The sequence below is a fragment of the Gopherus evgoodei genome, chromosome 7 (genome assembly GCF_007399415.2).
Source record: "Gopherus evgoodei ecotype Sinaloan lineage chromosome 7, rGopEvg1_v1.p, whole genome shotgun sequence".
NCBI classification, from domain to species: domain Eukaryota; kingdom Metazoa; phylum Chordata; order Testudines; family Testudinidae; genus Gopherus; species Gopherus evgoodei.
Window position 1 is genome coordinate 112,950,165 of NC_044328.1, and position 20,827 is coordinate 112,970,991.

At 42.5% G+C, this 20,827-nt stretch overlaps 1 protein-coding gene across 4 annotated transcripts in view; it reads left to right on the forward strand.

Annotated features, from left to right (window-relative positions):
- Window positions 1-20,602, forward strand: part of SRGAP3 (SLIT-ROBO Rho GTPase activating protein 3) — a 263,835-nt gene extending 243,233 nt beyond the window's left edge. For 3 of the 4 annotated variants that reach the window (XM_030569715.1, XM_030569712.1, XM_030569713.1), the window contains exons 16-22: window positions 3,342-3,447; window positions 3,684-3,911; window positions 5,876-5,955; window positions 9,142-9,322; window positions 12,388-12,537; window positions 12,937-13,264; window positions 16,082-20,602. In XM_030569715.1, the coding sequence (XP_030425575.1) occupies window positions 3,342-3,447; window positions 3,684-3,911; window positions 5,876-5,955; window positions 9,142-9,322; window positions 12,388-12,537; window positions 12,937-13,264; window positions 16,082-16,498 (1,490 nt within the window). In that variant the 3' untranslated portion in view covers window positions 16,499-20,602. The other variant, XM_030569714.1, reaches the window with a different exon arrangement.
- Window positions 20,603-20,827: the final 225 nt, after the last annotated feature.

Sequence of the window (20,827 nt, forward strand, 5' to 3'; positions counted from 1 at the left end):
CTAATAGGACGATTCATTTGCTTAATGATAAGCACACGTTTAAGTGCTTTGCTTAATCAGGGGCTTTACTGCTCATGCCTAACCTCTCCCTTCAATGGTAGTGTTCAAAAAGGCTAAAGATTCAGCAGAACCTGAAGAAACGGGTTATATCTAGGGGTAGGTGACATTCAAATTGGCCTATTTCTACTAAGATGTGCCTATGGTATGCACATTTTTCCAGCAACGTAGGTTTGTGTCAATAGGCTTAGGAAATTCATTGTTGTCTCATATTTTGGATGTATGAAATGGCCATACCTGTCAAAATGCTACATACAGCAAAGTCTGGTAGGCTGAGGGTGTATGTGGGCAAGCACCCCACACAATGGAAGCGATTTCCACTAACAGTTTCACAAAACGAAAGTGCTGAATTTTGCACGGTTCTAGCATTCACACCACTGACACAGGCTGCCTCTTACAAAGACAGTTGCAAGCAAGGCTGCAAAAGGCTTGATCCAGCCCCCACTGAAGTCCATAGGCATTGGATTTGTCCCAAGGTCCCAGTTTAAAAAGGTAGGTAGGTATATGCTTAACCTTAGACACACACATATTCCCATAGGAGTCAATGTGACTACTTAAGTGCATGCCTAACTTTAAGAACATAAGTACCCTGCTGAATTGGGGCCAGTTAGCACAATTATAAGAGCCTTTGGGAGTGATTCCTAGCACACATCAGTGGTTAATTTTCTGGTTCCTTTTCTTAATGTTTCCTTTTCTTTTCTTCTTCCTTATCCCTCTCTTTAAAAAAAAAATCTCTATATAGCTTTTCTTCTCCTCTTTCTTAACTTTCTTTTACATCAAGTGCTACTGATGGTACGTTTATAATAAATGGCTTCCTTTTTTCTGTCCAATAAATGTGTGCTGTATAATATGTCTCTCAACCTAAATGGGTTGGGAAAATATCTACATCTGAGAACCACTCAAAAACAAAATGCTGTAAAATGATCAAGCTTTGTACTTACTGTTCTGGCCCACGAGCTTGCTAAGGAAGACAGGTTGAATCAGCCAAGAAGTCTCTCTGGACTATAAAACAGAAAGTCTGTTTGATTTCCCTTGGCTCACGCTAAAGTATTCTGAGTGACTTTCTGCAGCAGGTGGCATTGCACATGTCATAGGGCCTTTGAATGCCCCAGAAGGTTGCAGTGCCATATAACTCACTGTTTATGTGATATGAGAGCATCTTCCTTCCTTAACAAATGAGAGGCTGCCTGTCACTTTTGCTCAGCTGGGAGCTGAGAGTTTACATGGAAATCTTTCTCAAATGCACATGCCAAAGAAATGAACAGAAAAGGAATTTTAATTCTAGAGATTCACAATTCACTGGCCTGCCCCAGTTATAAAGTGATGCAGTTATGATTACATCCATTAAAACCTCTCTGTTACAGCTGGTTGAAATATTTTTTATAAAGGGACACTTCGAAATTTGCTGAGAGAGTTTTGTTCCATTGCGTTTCAATACAGATCATTCGTCATTGTCTTGTTTGGATTAAAAAAATCTTCTATTTTTAATTTTTCTAAAATTTAATTTAAATCACCCCATCCTTAAGCAAAACAATGAAAACTGACCACCGCAAATGATAACAAATAAAGACTAAAACAATATTTTCTTCAAAGAATGGAAAACTTGGAGAAAATCAATGTTTTCTGCAGTATTTCCATGTTTAAAATATGGCCAATAGTCACAGAAAAGTGTTTGAACAAAAAATATTGACCAGTTTTTGTGTTTGAGTGATAAGCAAACTTCAGCATGGTTCACAGTTTGACTAAGTACCCAAACATTAGGCAATTAATTTCGGGTACATCTACTGAGCCAATGGCAATGAGCCTCCACGATTGGATCAACAGACTCGAGTTCACGGAGCTTGTACTACTGTGCTAAAATTAGCAGTGTAGATTGTTGTGGCTTGGGCTGTTTTTAGAGTGCTACCACACAGCCTGCTAACCTGAGTCTGTTGTCCTGAGCTGGGAGGGTTCACTGCTGTGGCTGTGTAAGACATATCCCTAGAGTAGAAATCTCTCTTAGATCCAGCTGGGATAGGGAATTTCCTAGGAGTGCCTGTTCTCACAAAATCTTTGGTCTTTATTGCTTCTGTTTGGATCAGAAATGGCCTGGAAGTCACTTTTCCTGTAATGCTTTAGATAGAACCTGGGACAGCAGAGGTACCCAATTAAAAAAAAGAAAGCGGGGGGAGGAGGAGGAATAGGATAAGCTAATTGAGTAAAGGCTCTGCTCAGGTTCAGTCTAGTTCTCTGGTTGGGCCACGGAAAAGTGCTTTAGCTGCAGTGAAGGTTCAGGGAATAGTGTGGGTCACATATGAACCAGTGTGCTCATCTGCATTCCCAGCACTGTGCCCACACTACATCCCTGAAGTCACACTTCATAAAAAATAGGTCAGCTTCTAATACAGTATGTTGGCTTTAATGGTGTGCATAGAGGGATAAATCCTGTCCTGAATTAGCGTAGTCAGGCAAAACTCTCATTTAAAGTCAATGGCAGTTTGACTTGAGTAAAAACAGAGCAAGGATTGAGTGAAAGACTAAGGTCGTGTCTACACTTGAAATGCTACTGCAGCACCACCGAACCTGTTCAGTGTAGACACTACGTACGCCGTTGGGAGGAGTTCTCAAGCTAGTGTAGGTAATCCACTTCCCCAAGAGGTGATAGCTAGGTCAACAGATCTAATGTTGGCCTAGGGCTGTCTACACTGGGCGTTGGGTCAGTTTAACTACGACACTCAGGGATGAGAATTTTTCACACCCCTTAAGTGATACAGCTAAACCAACCTAATTTTGTAGTATACACCAAGCTTAAGTGAGGACCTCAGGATTAGGCCCATAAAGCAGTAAAGAAAATTAAAACAGAAGTAGGATAGGAAAGCTGAAAAACTGCCCTGTTTTCATGTCCCTGTATTGATTAAATCCTTTGGGAAATACAGTAGCAGTTTAGAGATCAAATGTATAAATACTGTAATAAAGACGTAGCTGTGGAAATAGCTCCCGTTTCAATTAGATACAGAATTCAATCCGTGTGTTGAATTTCTCCATGCACATTCTACATTTACTGGCATAAATGGACATTTGTACACACAGAGCTGCACAATTTTGGTAGGCATGTTTCTATGTTTGGTCGTTAATGTCAAATTATAAATCAGATTTGTCTGGATACAAATGTTTTTTTTTCCCCCCTTACATGTCAGACTATTAGATCTGGATAAAAGTCCATGCTTTACTATGTTGTTTAGCCACTAGAGCCCTTCAGGCAAATGCCTGACCATAAAACTCTACCATGTATTCTTGTGTTCTAGAAATGGAGAACCCTGCAGAAAGAGTGCACCAGATCCAGCAAATTATCATTACTCTGCCCCGAGCTGTCATTGTTGTCATGAGATATCTCTTTGCTTTCCTCAATCAGTGAGTCTGTTTATCTGGTTCTTATTTAACTCAGCTGCTAGCTCCCCTCCTTTCCAGTGGCCTCCCTTTTCTTGTCAAGTCAAATGCTGCCAGGCACTTTGGTTGTTAGTATTTTGCTATCTGCTCTGGCTTAATGTCTTTCCTCGGCATGACTGCATGAACTCTCTGTAGTGCTGAGTTTTGGAGCCAACATTAGACAGGTCAGAACTTTACCTGTGGGTTGCTTGTGTTTGCAGCTTGTCACAGTACAGTGATGAGAACATGATGGATCCCTACAACCTGGCCATCTGCTTTGGACCAACTTTGATGCACATTCCAGATGGGCAGGATCCGGTGTCCTGCCAAGCCCATGTAAATGAGGTCATCAAAACCATTATCATAAATCACGAGGGCATCTTCCCCAACCACAGAGAGCTGGAAGGACCTGTGTATGAGAAATGCATGACTGGAGGGGAAGAGTATTGGTAAGAAGTGGGTGATTGAAATAAGCAACTTCAGTATTCTAAACAGGGCCAGACTTCTCTCTCTAGCTTCATCTTTTTCCATCGTAAGCCAAGAGTGGGTCTGTGACAATACAGGGCTACTAGTTGGTGCCTGATGAACAAGGGGTTAACTTTGTTCACATGAGTTCAGGGAAATGGCTTATGAAAGCAGCTCATTAAGAGATTGGGATAGGCAGGATGCCCTTAGGAAATTTGGGCCAAGCATTCAGGCCTTACAGGTCTGGGGTAAACCCCAGGTGGGAATTCATTCTGTTTTGTCAGTGTTACTACTTCCTGTTATAAACATCATGGATCTGATTCTCAGCTGGTATAAATTTGCTGTAAATTGGAACAACTGACTGATTTCACTGGAAGGACGTTGGTTTACGTGAGCTGAGGATCTGGCTTTATGCCTTGCTACCGCATCCTTATCTTTGTTACAAATGCAGTAGAACCCCTGTTTGAAAACTCACTGGGGACTGAGGAGTTCATAAAATCACAAACTTCATGAAATAGAACATCTCAAAATTACAGGCGGTGCAATGCATAAGTTGAAGAATGGTGCACTGCAGCATTTTCTTCTTGTCCTTCAAACCACTGCAAAGCAGTTTCCAGTGTATTGAGGGCTTTGGGATGTGGAGGGATGTCGACTTGTTCTTCATCAGCATCACTTCCCACACCCTCGTTGAGAAAATGGTTTGTGGAACTGGTCATTTGTACGTTTGGGGGTTCTAAAATTGAGGTTCTGTGGTAACACGGTAGATTAGTAAAACGGAGAATTTTACAAATCTGCTTTGCTTTTCTGTAGCAACTTGGTTATGTTTTGCATTTCTCTCAGCTTCAGTAGTGACAATGGACTAGTCTGCTTAGGGTCAATTTTCCTTTCCAGTCCTCCCACATTAGTTCAGTGCCGCAAAGCATTATGAAAGCTTCAGGACAACGGTTGAGGTTTTTTTCTGAAAATGTATTAGCATTTATGCTAAACAAAAATTCTCTAAGTCTTAGACTTCATGGAAGGTTGTTAATACAGAAACTGAATTTCAGGTCAGTTGTTGTGACCAAATTTCTCCTGAACTGGGAATTTTGATCGAAGTCCCATAGTTCTTTACTCAGTTGTTACGTATACAAAAGTATACGTATACGTATACAAGATTATGGAGTCAGTGTTTGGCTTGGGACCCATCTCTCGATGTCTTGTGTGGTCCTTATGAATGTTAAAAAGAAACACTTGCTTCAATGGGAGTTTTCACTTCAGAGTTCTGCTTATCAGAAGTGGGGAATGGGCAAGATTTACTGCACAGGTCGTTTCTGCTGCAGAAATAGCCCCTTTTAATAGTCACAATTGAGAGGAAACTATAAGACATAACCCCATGCTCAAACAAGGATCTCAATAATTGATACTGAGGAATTTTGGGGGTGCTTGAAATCCAAACGTGGATTCAGATCTGAATTTTTACAATGAGTCAGTGTCTTTATAATGGGCTCAACCGAAATTCCAGATCAAAATCTCTGAAGTTCAAGGTGTTTAAAGCTTTCGTTCATCCTGTGATTTGCACCTGCTGTCACCATGAATGCCTGTACAATGAGTGTGTGAAATGATACCACCGGACTGAGTGGGTGAACGGAGAAATGGTTTTGCCTCTGCTTTGCACAGGTGTAAGTGATGACACGAGGTGCGGGACAGTGGAGATTCAGACTCTGTATCTGAAGTTCAGAGAATGAGTCTCTGGTTCTGAGAGCAAGTTCAGAGGTGTACCATGATTTTAAAACAAACAAAGGGTGAAATTCTGGCCCCTTTGAAGTCAAAGGCACAACTCACATGGACTTCAGTGGCATCAGGATTTTGCCCCAAGAACTTGTTTTACTGTGTAGTCTGCAAGTAGAATCTAATTCTTCTTTTTAAAACTACATTTGTATCTTTTTTTTTTTCAACTATTCAATGTTAGCGACAGCCCCCACAGCGAGCCGGGCACCATTGATGAAGTGGACCATGACAACGGCACAGAGCCGCATACCAGCGATGATGGTGAGTGTAGACATAAACAGCGGAAAATTGAGTCTGAGTAAGAAGAGCCAGGGGAACGTGTGCAGGAAAGCAATGTGTATTTTGCTCCTAATCAAATTAGCTTGGACTACCATATGGCTGTTTAGGGGGGAAGATGTTGCAATGTGTCTAACAGTGCATGTGCATATTAAAGACTACTCCTTTAGAGGGGTCTAATCAACATAGACCCCCCCCCCCGGGGGGAAGGGGGTGGTTACAGGAAGCCACAGGCTACATTTCAGTCTCATTCTGTGGCATTGTGAGAGCTTTAAAACAGTGCATCCAGAACTGCCCCTTATGCTCCCGTTAATCCCGACAGTGAGCTCTTTTCTTTTTAATTTGGAATTGAGCTGACCAGGCTGGCTTGTGGTCCCTGCTTTTACAGTACTGTCACCACCTGATGGATAGGTGAGTGGTGGGGGAAAGAGCAGGAGACTTGCTGCATGAAAGTGACCGACAAGTGCAGCCTAGGGCAGCAGGGATGGCCTGCTGTGTTTGGGACCCCCTTCCTGTTCACCTCCACGTTCTTGTGCATACCACAGGAAGAGTAATGAATTTCAAGGGACTGATCCAAAGCCTCCTGGAATCAATGGGAGTCTTTCAATTGGCGTCAGTGGGCTGTGGGTCACACCCACCCAGTGGCCCTACGCTGAACAGAAACCTTAGCCAAAATGGTGCCGTTTTTATTCAAAACATCTGCTCCCTCTGTTTATTCACAGTCAGGTCTGCTTTCTTTAGTGACATGAATAAAGCTGAACTTCGTCTGACTCCTTTCAGACCTATGGAGCTGAGGCAGCTATGGCGGGAGATGCTGGATTCTGTTCTGGCAACAGACTTGTTAACTAAATTCTACATGTGGGGCCTAGTTATGCCCTCAGTAAAATCTTTGCAATCAGCGGAGATCGCAAGGGCATTGCTTAGGTGATAATGAGGGCAGAACCTTTCGTTTCTAGTTGTGATGCACAAACTGGAGAGAGCCCAGTTTGCTTTCCATATCCAGGTTGCATTTGCAGCTGTGGCTTTTTGGAAAAATGATTGTAAACCGAACAAGTTTGTTTTGGGGTTATTGAGAGATGATAAAGCCAGAATCCCAGATGCGTTTTTAATTGAGTTATTGTGCAGAGTGAAGGTGCACTTTAAAATCTGCCTGATTCACTGCTATGCATACCTGTTGTCTGTTTTCTTTATTGCCAGTTTCCATTGATTTCTTCTACTGCTGTAAAACCCCCCAATGCCTTTCTTCCACTTGATGTGGAAATGGCATAAGTGGCCCTAATTGGTGGTCTGTAAAAAGGTGCACAAGGGGTGGGAAGGAGATGATAATTCAGATGATTGAAAATGGGTCTTTAACGAAAAAGGCACTCTACGTTTTTCAGTGTTAGCAGCAAGCTGGAGCTAACGTGACTCAAAGGTGAAGGAGAGCAAGCTGTCATTTAGCCAATTTTATGCTTCGATGGTCACATTAATAGTTCTGATTGGAGTTTCTGGGTGATTAACTGTGATGCAAGTGTGGAGAAGAAGAGCGGCTTTATTTTATGAATTTACATGCTCTGTCTCTCTCTTTACCCCCACGTGCACACCCTGCTGAGAAGCTCAATATTTTATCAGGGCTCTGAATGCTTCTCTGATAGCCTCTCCTATTATGTTTCTCCAGTCAGCTTCCTCCATTGATCTGCCTCCCCTCCCGTAATAGCCCCAAATGTCACATCATTTGTACTGAGCGAAAATATGTATCTTAGGGTGACCGATCTAGCACAAAGGAACATCTCAAACAATGGTGCAGTGTCACAAGAGAGAGAAGATCGGGGAGTTTGTCAATATCTTTCAGGTTCCCCCCTCCCTAGCACTGCCCACCTCATTCATACTTTGTTTCTAAGCAGAAGGGTAGGTCTGATCCTGATTACCAGCAGGTGCTGAGCCTGCAATTCAAAGAGGCAGCAGATGGAATGAAGGAAGTTTCCATAGTCTAATGAGAATGGGGCAGATATGAAAGATCAAGGTTAATTTGCCCTGTTTAGCTTTGCGGCTGCCCCTGTGGATCCCCATTTTTCTGCATTGCAGGTAGGTCTTGAAAACAAGAGGCAGGTGTTTGAGAAAACCGAGCTACATAAACTGCTCTCTTGCTGGCACCCACAGATGGCCATGATAGTGGGCAGAGTGGTGTACACCGCTGCCTAAATCCAATAATTTGCATTTAATGTGAATCTGATAAACTGTGCAGTCTAGCACGCTCACAGTCCTGAGGGAGATGTCGTCTCTGCCTTGCTATTGCAAAACTAGCTTTTCAGGAGAGTTGCTGCTCTGATTTTTCAAGTGCTCAGCATCCACAATTGGAACCAGACTTTCAAAAGAGCGCTGCTACTTGTCAGGCACCTAAATAAAAGACTCAGCACCCAGCTCCTCCCGCTGAGACACTCTGGGCCAGATTTTCAAAATCGCTCAGTGCGCTGACTGCTGCACGTTTTGGAAACTTGGCCACTTAATTTTGGTGCTGTAATGGCAGCTGAGCTCTTTTGAAAATCTGGCCTGCAGATGCTGATTCTGAAATATCTGATGAATGGCAGTGCTCAGATTGGAAGGGGTGGGATGTGGCAGAGTAGTGGGGAAGTCTAGAGAAGTGATTTGATGATGGATGGGGGATATCAGCATAGCTCAGGTTTTGTATTCTCTGTTCCGATGGGAGTCCTCCGAGAGTATTTGCTACCCATTAATAATTCAGACCAAACTGCCTCCAGAATAAAGAAAAGAGGGTGAAATCTAATCTGAAGCAGTAGCCAAGTGGTGATTTGATCTCAGGATGTGGGTAAAATTTACAATGTGCTCCACCTAGGAAGAACTGGAATCCATAACCAAAAGAAATGACTTTATAAATATGGGTGGCCAATTATAAATATGGTGGCACAGGTTGGAACATCACTTACATGCAATGAAATTTTAATTACTTCCCATTTGCTTTGTAGCTTTTCTTGGTCTCCTGTTGTGTGGGAGTCTGGGAAACCAATGAGAATTTAGCTATCCTAGAAGGATGGACGGTACTTAGTAGAAAGTGTTGTCAGGAAGCATGGAGAGTAGTATCAATGCCTTGTGGGTGAGAGGCATCTGATGGGGCTCAGGTGATTTCTGAGGAGAGCGTGCCTGTATTTGCTTTGTTTTCTCTCTCTTTTTCAGAAGTGGAACAGATTGAAGCAATAGCGAAGTTTGACTACATTGGCCGGTCCCTGCGAGAGCTCTCCTTTAAGAAAGGAGCCTCGCTTCTCTTGTACCATCGTGCATCGGAGGATTGGTGGGAAGGGCGCCATAACGGTGTGGATGGTCTCATACCACATCAGTACATAGTTGTACAAGACATGTGAGTGGGCAGTTCAAGTGGGGCAAGAATGTCAAAATTGTGTCTACAGTTAGGCTTCTACAGCCTTGTTTAGCCACCTAAATGAGTGGCCTGATTTTTCAAAAGTGCTGTGCATCTCACTGAGAGCTTGTGGGCTGGCTGCAGGTCTCTGATTTCCAAAAGCTGGGATTTAAGCTGTTTGTGAAAGAAACAAAGTCCTGTTGACTTCAGTGTGAGCCATTGGGTCTGCACACACTCTTGAAAATCTGCCAGTTTATTTAAATGCCTAAAATATGGGCTAGGTGATGCAGGTGAGGGGGTGTCAAGCTTATACAGATGGTGAAACTGAGGTAGAGGGGTCTAGTGTTGGAGCCAGCATTAGATCTCAGGAATTCCTGGCTCCTGGTCCTGTGCTCTAACCATTAATTCAGGCCTCTTAAGCAAGAAAATTGTAATCTTCACTCACTGGATGAACTGTAATGGGTTTTTTTTCTCCCCTTAATTTGCGTTGAGAGTTTGGTGCAAAATTTTCAGAAACATATCATTCCCATTTTTAAAAGTGATTCTGGCATTTAGGGAGCCCAAGTCTCATTGAAAGTCAATGAGCCACTCCTAAGTGCCCAAGTCACTTTTGAAAATGGGACTTGGGAGGCTCATAAGTCACTTCGCAACTTTTTAAAATGTCCTTTCATTTGTTTTAAGAATTCTTCCCATCTTTGATTGCAAATAAATTTTCTCTTCTTACCTTTGTTCTTTGCTTGAGTGGCAATTTATTAATCTACTGCATGTCTCTTTCAGCACTGTATTATTGAATACATACATGAAAGAGCTGAGCCAGCAATATAGGCAGACAATTTCTGACATACACTGTTGCATTATTTTGCATCCAATAGTTCTTTGAATAATAAATTAGAGCACTTTTTTTTCATTAGGTGAACTGTTAACCAGACAGTTAACTAAGTTATCTGCATAGCATAATAAATATAAATCAGGATATATAACCATGTATGTAATGGAGCTGACTTTTACAATTAAATCTGCTCCCAGCATAGATACGCTCTGTGGGGTCTGAAATGGGATGATTCCTTTAAAAAATCCTAGTTAATATCTACAGCATTTTTGTCCATCAACTGACATTTATTTTTTGCTGTAAAGACTGAAACAAATCTGCATGCGGACAACCTTTGCAGGGTATTTCCTCTCCAAAAAATAAGATGGGTAGGATTTGCAAGGATGGGCTCCTTGCGGCCTTTCTCAGAAACTTGGGGCTCAGTCCTGGCTGGTGCTGGGTTCCTTTTGCAATGTAACTGCAGTGGGAGTTGAAGATTCTCAGCACTTTGGAGCATCGGGCCCTAGAGGACAGCCAGGGTGCTTATTTCTCCCAGGAGTGATTGGCAGTCCCTCAGGTGCACAGGCCTTTCTGCAACTTACACAGCCCTCATCACTCTCTTTTGTTTTAATCTGACACCCTCCAACTCCCCCACTTTCAAGTGACGATTAAATGTTAAACTAAACCAGCCCCTTTGCACCACTCCTGTCAGATTCTCTGAGCTGGAAATTCCCCTGGTGCACAGGTGTTACCTGCACAGCATAGATCCTGGTACAGGCAGTTTTTTTTGCCAGCCCCTCCTTGGATACCCTGACACAGGGATATGTCAGAAGCAAGAGGATGCGTGCATGCTCCAGTTATTGAGACCATAGAGTGGCTATAGGCATCTGAGAAAAAGCCACAATGACGGTTCTAACGTGCATTGGGGGTGGGCTCTGGATACAGGAGGTGTTTAGATGACACTGTAGTTAAAGTGCTAGCAGCCATTGTACAGTAGAACAGTGGAGCTGTTTAGGTGGGAAATTTTAGGGAAGAAGTTAATGCAGACACTGCAGGCATGTTACATACAGACTTCCCCTGGTGGCAGAGGAAACAAAAGAACATTTGTGGTTTGCCTGTCCCCAAGCCCGTTGAAGTCTTTCCACCAGCTTAATGGACTTTAGATCAGGCTATAAATGGTCAGTGACTATCAGATATTTCAGAGGGACACAGAACATCCAGGGACCTTGTCCCAAGCTCCACGTTTTAGCCTTCCACTGCATCCTCAGCTGCTGATGGCCAAAGATGTGAAAGTCCTGGGGCCTCTGCTCTTGTCACGTTACCAGCTGAGCCTTTCAGGAAAGCACACATCTGAGGGTTTGGGTTTCTTACCATGAAGCGCTTTTCTGCCTACCAGAGTAATTAGGCTGCCTGTCCGCTGCCCAACACTGCTCCCTAGTTTCTAAGTAACTAGCATGAAGATTTTTTTTGTCTCCTTGCCAAGTTTCTAGCTGGTCACGTGTACCTTTCTCCTGTTACTGGCTCAGACGTTGCTGCTTGTTCAAGAATACACCACCACCTACATAATTAGTAAAGCTCCAAGAGGTTTGAAACACATCAGTCATTGGTTCCATAAAAGAACAAAGCTGAGCAGTCCGGACTCAGTTAGATCATCGGCAGGTGTAACTTGGCACTGCACCATTGACTTGTATCTTTGAGGCTTACACTGCATCTAGATGGCCATTAATCCAAGGATCCAAGCACCCCTCACAAACACGCACTCATTAGGTCTCACCATGCCCCTGTGGAATAGGTACTGTACCTAAGATTGCATTATAAACAGGTAAATTGAAGCACAAGGAGGTTTGTAGAGATGGACCTGAGCCACGAAGCTTACAGTCAAACGTTCCCTAATTTCAGGGGAGTTTGGCTCTTGGGATCGGGTTCATCTCACTGTTAATTTTGGATCTGGTTTGAGGGTGTTCAGGCCAGGATTTCAGCTGGGGCCACTTCTAGTTTAGGAACTTGCCCCAGGTGACACAATGAATCAGTGGCAGAACCAAGACTAGGACTCATGAGTTGTGATTCCCAGCCTCCTTTTTTTCCACTAGAGCCCACTCTCTTCTTGTTGGGTGCTAATGAATGTTATTTTCCCCCCTGGTTCGAGTGGATGCATTAGGATTCCAAAGGTATGAAAATGCTAAGAGGCCACACTCTTCTTTCATGTGTGAGGCACTCAGTTATCTGCCTGCCTGATACAGAGTTTAATTTTTCATAGGGATGATGCATTCTCCGACAGTTTGAGTCAGAAGGCAGACAGCGAGGCAAGCAGTGGACCCTTGCTGGATGATAAAGCTTCATCAAAGAATGACATCCAGTCTCCGACAGATCATATTCCAGACTATGGATTTGGGGGAGTAATGGGCCGGTAGGGCAATCGATCCACTTTGGTATGAAAGCACGGGTGGCCTTGTACTGTGAAAGACAAATTGATTGTGACACACCATTTAGGGCAGGATAATTAGAATGTCACGATTCAGTGAGAACCAGAGAACAACTTGTACCATTTATGCCATATTTAAACTAGAAGGGAGCCAAATAGATCCATCAATTCAAACAGCCTCCAAAATATTATGGTTGCCACTTCTTGGCACTCTCCAAAATTTGTAGCACTCCTGTTGGCTGGGTTTTCTGCTGGTGAAAGATCTTTGTTTTGACTAGATGTGGGCTTTCAGAGCTCATCCACTGGGGATTTTGCAGCATGCACTAAAATATGAAATGCCAGATAATAATCTAATTCAATTGCCTTTCAATGAATTCTTTGCAGAGTAAGGTTGAGATCCGATGGCGCAGCCATCCCTCGTCGTCGGAGTGGAGGGGACACCCATAGCCCCCCAAGAGGGATGGGTCCTGGTATAGACACCCCTCCTCGAGCAGCAGCATGTCCTAGCAGCCCCCACAAAATACCACTCAACAGAGGCAGGATTGAGAGCCCTGAAAAGCGCAGAATGGCCACGTTTGGCAGCGCTGGCAGCATCAATTATCCAGACAGGAAGGCCTTGTCAGATGGCCACCCACTGAGATCGACCTGTGGGTCTACTCGGCACAGTAGTCTTGGAGATCAGAAATCTCTGGAAGCAGAAGCACTCGCGGAGGTAAGAGGGCTGTGAGACGGCTCTGTGCTATGGAGACTGGAGATACAGTACCGAGTGCCTTCCGTCTCAAAGCCCTTTACGATTACCTGGAGGAATCTCTTCACCAACCACTGAATTGCAGCCACCTGTGGGATGAAATGTGGTGGTTGTTCATGGACGGGACAGGAAGTAAAGAGGAATACTGTCTCTATTTAGAACTTCAGAGGGGATTTAAAGAGACAGAACGTAGTTACCCCAATAAGAATTTGGTTGAGATCCCTGCTAACATCCCTGCTTTTGAAAAACACACCTTAGGTTTGTTAGTAACCAGATGTGGCCAGGACCTCCCAGTTTCTGTCTAATCCAAAAAATGTTCTCTCCAGCGACACCGTGCCCCCCAGCATTATGTTACATGGTGGATTCAGTATAGATTAATTACTGCTTCCTAATTTACCAGCAATGCATCCTGAAGTACTCTTAATTTTTAACAGATGCCTCTCATCCAAGTACCAGCCAGGCTACCCGTAGCCTGGGAGACCTGTTGAAATCAGAAGCTAAGATCCTTCAGCTGCAGACCCAACTCACAACACTGGCAACTCTACCTCACAGAATTCATACCAGAGTCAGGGCACAAAATTGCAAGGTGTTTTGGGGTCTGTCGTGGGCCTCTGATACACAGATACATACAAGATCAGAGAGTGTTATTTGTGATCCAAACGTCATAACAGAGGCCCTGATGCTGCCTTCCACTTCGTGTAGCTATTGACTCCTGTGGAAGTAGGCGTAACACTGTGCCATTCTCTATTGAGAGTAGAGAATCCGGAGTTTACCTCTGCTTTACACAGGTGTCAGTGATGGCACCCAGTGCAAGGCAGTGGAACGTCAGGCCCATTGTGCCTTTGGATTCGAGGAAGTTGGCATGCTTGGCAGTCTTTCAGAAGAATTGGCTGGACAGTGTGAGTGGGGGAACATTTTCTTTCTCTGGGCTCTGCCTCCTCCCTCTGTGCAAGTTGGTGGTTGGGCTGCCCAGAAATTTTGTGTAGCTGTTTGGTTTTGAGGTAGCGGTTCTTGAGCTTTTCACACCTCAGTCTCGTCTGTTGCCTGATGCGGGCGTGTTGTTCCTTTGTTGCTCATTGTTACTATGACACTCTTGCTACATCAAGCCTCAGTTATGTGTCTGCCTTATTTTTAAAGGTATAGGCCAAATTTTTGGATTTGTTGTAAATACCATTATTCCAGACCTGCTTTTTCTCAGGAAAATAGGGACTCTTTTTGTATTCCAGGCAGCTGGTCCAGTTCACCATTCAAAGCAGTGAACCATGTAAAACATTATTATCCTGCGTATGCCAGGGAGAGCTTTTTGTTTGGTGCTTCACAAATCACTACCATGAGAACTGGCCCTTTCCTACTTGAGCCGGTTATTCCAATGTAGGAAAAAATGCCAGCGGTGAGAGCATTGGTGAGAAAGAAATAATCTCTATAGCCTGCGGTAGCTTAAGTGAAAAGCAGAGCCTTCCACGTAAATGCTCTAGGGTCTGACTCAGCTGTGCCTTGTGCCACCTTTGCACTCCCCAAAGCCCGGTTCAACCTCTGGAGTAAGCTAGAGCAGTTCAAGGCTGCTCTCTCCTACCAGCATTTTCCCACTGAGGTCACATCAGCATGTCCTGGTGTATTTTCAGCCTGGGAATATTTCTAGTTGTCTGTTTGCTGGTCCTGGCAAACTAAAAAGTCCAGTATATTTAAAGAATTATTACAGTCTCATTTCCTCTTCCACCACTGGATTTTCTTTGTTTACTTCCTGCATTGTTGTTTGTTTGCATTGGGGAACCAATCTGCCCCTGTGAGCTTCACATTCTGCTTTTCATGCACTTGCTCATGGTAGTGGCACCCCGAGTTGCAAACACTGCTGAGGGGCGGGATATATCGCAACTAAGAACAGGCCAAAATATAAAATGGTTTTCTGAGTCTTGTTTTAAAATCTGGGCCAGATGCTCAACTTGTATAAATCAGTAATTCCAACAAAATCAATGGAACAATGTCAGTTTACATCAGCTTAGGATCTGGCCCTGTGAAAATATTGCTAATTTTGTAAATCTTTTTTATATTTAACAAAATCTAGCTGTGTCCTAACCTGGCTGATAGTGACCTTTTGACTCCCTCTTGTTGATGATAATACTTCGAATACTATCCAAAGATCACAAAATACTTTTTACAAACATTAGATATAATTAAGACTTACCACGCATCTGTAAAAGTAGATACAGCAAGGGATATGTCTCCCATCAGTGAAATGCAGCCATCTCTAGAGTAGAGCTTGGTAGCTGCTGAGAGACATCATAACGCTGTATGATAACTTAGGTCAGAGAGTGGAGAACAATGTTGTATCAAACAAACTGCATAAGAGAGGTAGGCAAAAATTAATTCCTCCACCTGGAATTTCACTTGATTCTGAGAGTTAACTTTACATGGTATTATGGGGCGTTTAGGACTTGCTGCCTTTTGAAATCATTGCCAGAACTCCCACTGATGTCAAAGATGCAGGATTGCAAAGATGCCTGGTGCCTACCTGTGGTCAGGACCTGGGTTTTACAACTCCTCTCGGAGCCAGCTCCTTCTTTAGAGGCCAGCTCATGAGAGGTAGTGAGCACCAGCAACTCATGTCAGTGCAGTTGCAGAAGCTCAGCAGTTCTCAGGATTTAAGGGCATATGGCCGTAGGGAGGCAGAAAACAACTGCACTGATGCTGAGACGGGTAAAGCTCCACTGGATGGCAGAATGAAGTGCAGGTAATGCTAAAATGCAGGGATGCTGATGACACTTTTGCTTATCGCATTGACAGGACATTGAGAAGACCATGAGCACCGCTCTGAATGAGCTGCGTGAGCTCGAGAGACAAAACACTGTGAAGCAGGCCCCTGATGTTGTCCTTGATACCCTGGAGCCAATGAAGACTCCTCAGGGGGGCTCTGTCAACTCAGAACCTGCCAGCCCACTTCACACCATCATGATCCGAGACCCTGATGCCGCCATGAGACGCAGCAGTAGCTCCACCACTGAAATGATGACTACTTTTAAACCAGCCCTCTCAGCCCGGCTTGTTGGGGCTCAGCTTAGGCCTCCACCCATGAGACCTGTCAGACCGGTGATTCAACACCGATCAAGCAGTAGTAGCAGTTCAGGAATGGGCAGTCCTGCAGTGACGCCCACAGAGAAGATTTACCCCAATAGCTCCTCGGATAAATCAGGCACCATGTAGCTCTCTGCAGCAAGGAATTCTTAGTTGAGGGATGAAAAAATGTCAATATCTGGATATTTTTTGGGTGGAAATCGCAACTCTGCAGTCTCGTTCTTTAAAAGGAAAAGATGGAAAAATTACGCCCTGAAGAAAACTTCAGTAGGGAAATCAGTGCGTAGGCCTGAGGCCTAATGATTCCATTATAGATACACACATCCACGCAGAAACATTTTACCAAGATTGCAGTAAAACTGTATGGCAGAATAAGATGGCTGTCCTGCGTATTGTCACTGGAGAATATACAGTCTGTGTAGAAGTATATATAAAGTGTACAAAGTTCAATACTTTTTTTTTTTTTTTTTTTTAGATTTACCTCAGAAACTTGCCCTGAAATTTCCCTCTAGAGTTGTTTGGTTGATTTTAATTTTTTTGAGAATACTTGTGTGTGCGCGTGCGTGTGTGGAGCAACTGAGCATCAAGCAATACAAGATCAATCCTGGAATTTCTATTCTGCAGTAGCTGGCTTTTAAAAAGAAGAGAAGACATGCTGTTTTTTGCTCAACTGTTGGCCTACAGAGAAGAAATTGAAATGCATCTAGTGACCGTTCTCAGCAAGCTGGGTGGATTTTTTTTTCTTTGCATTCAGTCCTAAGATTTCTTCGTTTCACCTCCGAATCTTGCGGCTGTTACCTAGCCAGTAGGTTGTACAGAATATGATACGGCCAAATGAAACATGTTATTCCTTCAGTTCATATATATATATATAGGGATAAAGTGTATAAATATCTACTCCACGACATAGCACAGTGTTAGGTGTGTACAAAAAGAAATCACAAAACTTGGGTTGTTTTGAAGATTTCCAAACCAACAAGGACTAGTAAGAGACCTGTGGTAAAAAATAAATAAAGTATTGAAATGTTTCATTTCCCCTTCTCCCCTGGCCTTTTATTAACTGACATCTTAACAAATTGGGACTAAACAGGCAAAGAGGCTTTGAAAAGATAACATTCCTTTATTTAAAGTTGCACATCAGTACACGAGGATCTTGATTCAGATTGTCGTCTTGCATGAAAAGCATGAGCCATATTTGACCATATCAGACGCATAACTGATCTGATGGGGTGATATTTTGCACTTTCTGTACTGTACTATATAATACAGAAGTTTGAGTTTATGCAAAAGAAGTTATATTTTATTTTTCCTCTGAACATTTAACCTAGAGAAAAATATGCAGAAAGAACTAGGGGTTGCATGATACTTTTTGTCTGATAACTAAGTCTCTTCTCTAATTACTGAATACAAGACACTCCATGTTTCTTTTTTCATTTTTGTTTTACTTCTTGACCAGCTTTTCATAGAGTTGACCTGTGGTTTAATTTTCTTTTTTTCCATACAATCATGTCATCTGAACATGAAACAGGTCTTGATGAGTCTCACTCAAACTCCACACAGATGCTGTACTAGCATTTTTCACACCTTAATTCCTTTCCCTTAATCTGATTTCTGCTGCAGTAGCTGTTGTTGAGCAAAATAAGTGAACAAACTTTGCTGTCTTGTTTGGAGTTAAGATTAACATTCAGCTTCTTTCAGCATCCCATGGCATGTTTAAGTTCTTTTGCTTTTCTATCCGACACCTCAGAGCCACCACCGAATGTAGAATCCTTCACTTCTCCAAATGAACAATCCAATATTTCTGTCAGAGAATGTACATATGGAAAAGACCAATGGATCTTATCATGTTAGCACCTCTAGCCCTTTGAATCTTATCATGTTAGCACCTCTCATTTGGGAGTCCAATCCATAACTTACCCATGCACATAAAACAATTGGAAGCCCTATGATCTGTGCAAGGTAACATTTACTTGACTGGATATAGAGAAATCTTAACACAAATCCAATGGAACTGATTAGGTGTTCGTTCTTATTCTGTGTCCAGTGCACAAGCATGTTTCACTTCCACATATCCTCTCCTCTTAACTGTCTCTTGCCTGTTCTAGTCTGTTATATATTGCTGTACTTGCTTAAATGCTGGAAAGTAACTGTTAAAATGTAAACTGTAAAAAGAAAATAGGTTAAAATTAGATGAAAGCCAATGCCACTCACCAAATCTTTGCACTTAGTAGATAGCTCAATGTAAAAAATAATAAAATAAGAACAAAACCACAGACCTAACCTTTCAGTGTACAGTGTGTGTGGGGGGAAAGTACTGTATGTAGTGATTCTGTTGTTCCTCAGTATAGTATTCCAAGAGGAAATGGTGTTTACGTACTTGTCTATTAACATTGTTGACATTTGTAATTACCACAATTACTTCATATTGATGATGATTTTTCATCACGATTTTCCCACCCCCTTTCCTAACCCTGAGGTCATTGCCTTTGTCATTATGGGCAGCAGATGTTCAAACGGTCTATCAGTCTGTTCTAGTAATGAACCAGCAAATGTGCTTTGAGGGGGAGTGAAAAAAGCCCCTGTTTGGCACAATTGTTGTATAATCATTGCCAGTAATTTTTTCCACTTAGTTCCTTGAGAACACTCACTTTGGTAGTCTGACTTTTTTTATACATATATTTTCAACAATGACTTAATAACAAAACCATCTTTATTTCCCCCCCTTTTAAAAGATATGGTACAAATTCCAGTGTCTCTTGCATTAAATTATTGCCTTTTATTTTTGCTTTTTTTAATGCTTGTTTTCTTATCTTTAAGTGCCTTTTGAGCACCAGAACAAATGCTTGGAATTAATGTACTTGGAGCTGTATACAGATCGTGATTTCTTATGTACCGTTATGTTGTGCTGTGGGTGTATTGCTTTTCAAGTCCTTTAAAAAAGACATTTTATTAAATTTAAAGAAAAAATATGCCTTTTTAATATTGCAGTCAAATTGCAGTTTGGGGCAACTACTGTAAATTAAAAAAACATGTTTTTCTGTAGTTCAGCACAGCACAAAATTAAACCACTTGCGTTGTGCTGTACAAGCATCATAACTGGAACCTACTCATAGGTTTTGAGTAACTCAATCTTGATTATTTTTACTTCTATAGACTGTAGCCTTCAATATGATCTCGGTTCTGTTCACTTAAGGGTACTGTGAAATTTACAGTTTACAAATTGGTCAAAGCAGCAGCTGGAAGTGCTCACCTGGAAGGATCATTTGATCCACCCATTTGATTATAATATGGAGACATCAGCAGAGAGCCCAAGACTCTCTGATGGGCCAGGAAAGGGTGCTCTTTGAGAAGAAGTTGATTCTCTGCTGTGCAGAGCAAATTCAAGTGTCTCAAATCAGCTCTCAGTTGCTCTGAGTTTTTGCCTCCTCCACAAAATAACCTGCTTTTGCTCTATCAAAACTACTTCTGTTAACTCCCAGGAGTAGGCAGTCACCAGTTAGCCATTCCTTTGGCCTGTCTCCCCAGTGGCTCAGTGAAGCCGTCTTTCTGTTGACCCATTGATGCATTTAACAGTGCCAACTTTAAAGCAATTGCACCCACACTGATATTAGTTCTGTATAGATGCTCCTAAGCGACCATTGTAATTGTGCCAGTCCCTTTAATGATAATGACAGTGCACTTTTCTTCCTTAGACTGAAGTATACCTGATAGATTCTTTTTGTAAATCCTGGACTGTATTATTTACTAGCAGTGTTGCAGTTTTCACAATATGTCAGTAGACCTCCTGATTCTGATCTGCTTCTGAGTGGCTGTTTTTTGTTCATGCCAGAAAACCTTAGAAACTGCCTTGTATAATGATTGTTGTCCCTCCTATGGATATTGTCTCTGTAATGTATGATAAAATGCCATTCGGTTAGAATGTCTGATTGGATCCTCTGTCATGTATGCTGATGATGCCATGTAGATCAAACCACTGGTTGGATGTGGACTCATCCTGTTCAATAAAACTGCTTAACTTTTCTCAAATATTAGTCATGATTTCAAAACACCTGGAATATAAACTCTCAGGGAAATAACTATCCTCAGGGCATATATGCCTTACTAGGCATTTATTTGATACATTAGTAACAAACAACAACGATGTTACAGTAGTGTCCAAAGACCTCAGTGAGGACTGGGCCCGTGTGCTGAGCACTGCACAAAACCCAAGATGGGCAATGAGTTTGAAATCTTTGAAGACAACCAACTTATAAAGCTGGGAGGGAAAACAAAAATAAATACAACTTTTATGTACAAATATACTTTTTGCTTTTCATTTTCACCCTTCCCTTTCCGACCTGATGACAGGTTTCTTCATAGCAGAAGTAAGCCTTGAGAAGGGATTTAAAGGAGCAGAGGGTATGGTCTTGCTGTGAATTATTGTGTGCACATGGTGTATATTAATTTACAGTGTATTCA